Source organism: Octopus bimaculoides, chromosome 18 (assembly GCF_001194135.2).
Source record: "Octopus bimaculoides isolate UCB-OBI-ISO-001 chromosome 18, ASM119413v2, whole genome shotgun sequence".
Taxonomy (NCBI): Eukaryota; Metazoa; Mollusca; class Cephalopoda; order Octopoda; family Octopodidae; genus Octopus; species Octopus bimaculoides.
Window position 1 is genome coordinate 18,159,706 of NC_068998.1, and position 4,226 is coordinate 18,163,931.

Here is a 4,226-nt window from a genome sequence, read left to right on the forward strand (position 1 = left end):
CGGAAAAAATAAAATACGAAGAAGAAGAAGAAGAAGACATTAAATAATGACTACATTGTCTGAATATGTAAAGGCAGCCTGTTGATGACGGGAACGCCGTTACTCCTGAGGGCTGCTAATTCGGGAATGAGGTGATGCTAAACAGCAGCAACAACAATCCAATCAACCTTCGCAACCTTCTTGTAAATTTTTCCGGTGCTCCAGCAATGAATCGTAATTTTGTTGCTCAGTCATATTTGCTTCGAATTGAAGAGAAATAATTCTGTCCACTAGTATTCCCTCTATACCAGAGATCTTCAAACGACATCTTCAAATACCATCTCCATCCGTCAAAAATATAGGGAGTTATTTTTGTGTTTGGGGATGAGGAATCATTCACCCCCACCCCTCGTTAATTTTGTTGAAATTTAGGCACAGGGCTGAAAGGAAAGAGCTGGCGGAATCGTTTGCACTCTGGACAAAATGATTAGTGATATTTCTTTCAGCTTTAAGTTCTGGGTGCAAATGCAATCGACTTTGCCTTTCATCATTTCAGGATCGATAAAATAAAGTACCAGTTGAGCTCGTTTCCGTTGTCCTCAGATTTTGCTCCTTGAGTTTATTTGTTGAACTTGTCAAATTCGCCATCATCTCAGGTTTTACAGAGTTTTAATTTAGACAAGCCCAATCAGTTTCTGATTGAATGACCTTCTTTGACTCAACGCAGGTTCGCGATTCCTGTAAAAAAGGTATAAAAAGGGGGAAAAAAACACCAATTCTTTCTGTGACTTTCAGACAGTTTGCTTCTATCATTTCGCTGAGATTTCGTTTTCAAACACACACACAAACAAACAATTCTTTTCTTTCGCGTGAGACTTGCTCTCTTTATCTCCCTCCTTTCCCACACTTAGTAGCAGACAACTATCAAGAGTGGGCAAGAGGTTTTTGATGCGAGCACACCGTTATCTACTCTACTAATTTTTGAGTTGTCGTCCAACTCATCGCAGTTGTGATATATGTATAGACTATCTTTCATTTCTAAAAATTACTAGAAATTATTGTCACACTTCATTGGTTACATCTCTACTTGTCATATCCTTGTTACATCTAATAATAATCTGTGTACAAACGTTGAACCTTTGTATAGAATAGCTAACGCTGATCCCATGGTATTTCTGTTATTTCTTTCTACCCTTCACAGACTTGGACTCTCGATTGATCTGGTATAGAATTAACTATTGGTGTAACTTCCATTCAAATGTTTTGTAGGATTTAGTAACGATTGCTTTCTACTAAGTTATTCTTGATGTTTAGCACCGGGTTGACTCTCACCGGGCAAACCTTAGATCAAAGGCGTTTTATGTTATAGCCATCACCTTCCTATTTCAAGGAATAGTGTACCCCACACTGCAATCACCGAATGTAACCTTTTCTCAGATAGCGCGATAGGGTATGATTTGAGGGATATTCCGTTTCTATTTCTGTAAGAGGTTTGGTACCGCATAGAAGCTCTCTCAGTGGATTGCTTTTAATAAGTTTCCTTAAACACATTCTAACATATTTAATGCAAATAAGGCAAGACAGAATTCTTAATGAATTTAAAATTACACTCTTAATGGGAAGGAAAATCATTAGCGCTAATAAGCAAAGGGGATAACTCAAAAATTTTGATTGATTAAGAATTAAATGGAGCCGTGTAATGAAGGCAGAGACTGACCTTTACTAAGTATGACAACTTTGGATATGTTTCGGTATTATTAGACCTTCTCGGCGAATAATCTACTTTGTACTTAGCAGATCTTAGAATGACTCTAAAAAAATATAGTTTGTATGCGCAAATTCTTTACTGATTATGTAATTTACCATAATGATATTAGAAAAATTTTCCAGTTTGTATAACTTGTTTTTAGCGAATACTAAATTAAACGATTTATTTTTTCTTCAGATTTTTAACGAAGAAACTGCATATTACGTTACGAAAACCGAGCGTAACAATGTCGCGCACAAAGAATATATCACCATATATCTCACTACAATTATTACTTGTACTCGTTGTCGTGTACTACGTCGAAGGACATGCACGTCTCCTGCGACCGCCATCGAGAGCCTCACTGTGGCGTTTAGGCTATGTAGTGAGAAACAACAATTACAATGACAACGAAGGTTACTGTGGTGGAAGAGAGGTAAGTAATTGCTAACAGTTCCCTTTCTCTTGTTTGTTTGTTTCTCTTCCACTCCCTCTACCTCGGTCTATCTATCTATCTATCTATCTATCTATCTATCTATCTATCTATCTATCTATCTTCCTTCCCCTTCCCAAAAAGAAAAGCTCTACATTGTATTTGTCCCATCTTCGTTGAGCCCTGTGTGGCTAATAAAAGAAATGTATCTACCTACCTACCTTTATCCATCTCTTTCTCTCTGTTCAATAACCCATTTAGGGGTAATTTATAGGTTATTGCGATGTTGTTTTAGGTCGTTTTACTGACTTTCATTATTATGTAATAGAACTACACATGTGATGGTATCCCACTGTTTGTAATACAGTGAGTTGAAACAACTTCCATTAGCTGATTTTATCCAAACAATTTGCAGACGATAATTCCTTGTAAGATTATTTAAAAATCTAAAAACAACAAGCAAGAGTGATGATTTTTAATCTCTCTCTCTCTCTTGGCACTCCGTCGCTTACGACGTCGAGGCTTCCAGTTGATCCGATCAACGGAACAGCCTGCTCGTGAAATTAACGTGCAAGTGGCTGAGCACTCCACAGACACGTGTACCCTTAACGTAGTTCTCGGGGATATTCAGCGTGACACAGTGTGACAAGGCTGACCCTTTGAATTACAGGCACAACAGAAACAGGAAGCAAGAGTGAGAGAAAGTTGTGGTGAAAGAGTACAGCAGGGTTCGCCACCATCCCCTGCCGGAGCCTCGTAGAACTTTAGGTGTTTCGCTCAATAAACACTCACAACGCCCGGTCTGGGAATCGAAACCGAGATCCTATGACCGCGAGTCCACTGGGCCATTGCGCCTCCACGATGATTTTTAATAACAACCATTAAGTGAACTTTTTGAAATACATAGACAGTACAAAAAAAGTGGGTCTTGTCTTTAATGACAACTAGTGAAACCCAACGGACATGTTTCAATCGTATCAAACGTCTTCAATGAACCATACTCTACTTAGAGAAGCTTTGAAATGGTCAGTATGTATCTATAGAAACAGAGGGAAAGTAAAGCTGATTGTTCTGATTACGATTATCAGGAATGTGGCTGTGAGTCAGTAACTCAGAGGAGGGTTCTGTATTCTAAATACAAACATACTTGAGTCTCACATGTGTAATATAGTGAGTTCAAAACCTTCAAGTAATTGACGCAGTCAGTAGACAAAACCCGTCTCTCTTCCCTTTTCTCTTTGTCTCCCTTTCTCCCCTTTTCTTCGCCTTTTCACTGTCTCTCTCTCTCTCTCTCTCTCTCTCTCTCTCCCTCCCTCTCTCTCCCTCTCTCATGAGTATATCTCATTTGATACCAACCCGCCTGAGACTGTTCTTAGCCTCCTATGACACGAACTTATTGTTTTGAAGTGATTTGATTTAAAATCTTCATGATGATTTATGATAATTTATGTTCAAAACGCCAGCTTAATAATCACGATTATTTTACTAAACTCTTCGCTATTTTCAAAAGTAATTGAAACAAAGGTTGTGTACGTCACCAAAAATATGGTAGCGAAAGAGTTAGAAATCTAAATTCAACAATGAATAACTCAAAAAAGTCAATCAATTGAAATACGTTTGTATAACCGTTTAATTGGCACGTTGCAGAGAGTTGTGCCGAGCGGTGTCACTGTAGCGTGCGGTCTACCTGGCCAAACCACTGAAACAATAATTTAACGATCATCGTTTATAGTACAGAGCTACTTTTTATTACACGACTTATCGCACGAAATCAGTAGTTATTAAGCCGTGTGCTACGGTGTACTCGTGCGTTGCGAGCTGTGGTATCTAGGTGCGTCGTTGATTTTTAGAGGTATAAATTAGAGTTTTTGGAAATTAATACAAATGTTCCACTGTCTTGAAAAACTTGTTCTTGATTTTGTTATAAAAAAAAAATGTGATTAATAAAACAAAAGTTTAAAACTTTCTCTGGAAGCGCAGCCATGGCTGTGTAACAAGAAACTTGTTTCCCAACCATAGAGTTTTGAGTTCAGTCCTGTTTTGTGGTACTTTGGGCGTCTTCTACAA

The 4,226-nt window shown here is 38.2% G+C and overlaps 1 protein-coding gene across 1 annotated transcript in view; it reads left to right on the forward strand.

Moving 5' to 3' along the window:
• The window catches only part of LOC106871237 (uncharacterized), a 23,021-nt gene that overhangs the window by 1,887 nt on the left and 16,908 nt on the right, over nt 1–4,226 (forward strand). The window contains exon 2 of the mRNA XM_014917587.2: nt 1,925–2,162. Coding sequence (XP_014773073.1) covers nt 1,974–2,162 — 189 coding nt within the window. The 5' untranslated portion in view covers nt 1,925–1,973. The remainder of the gene's footprint in view (nt 1–1,924; nt 2,163–4,226) is intronic.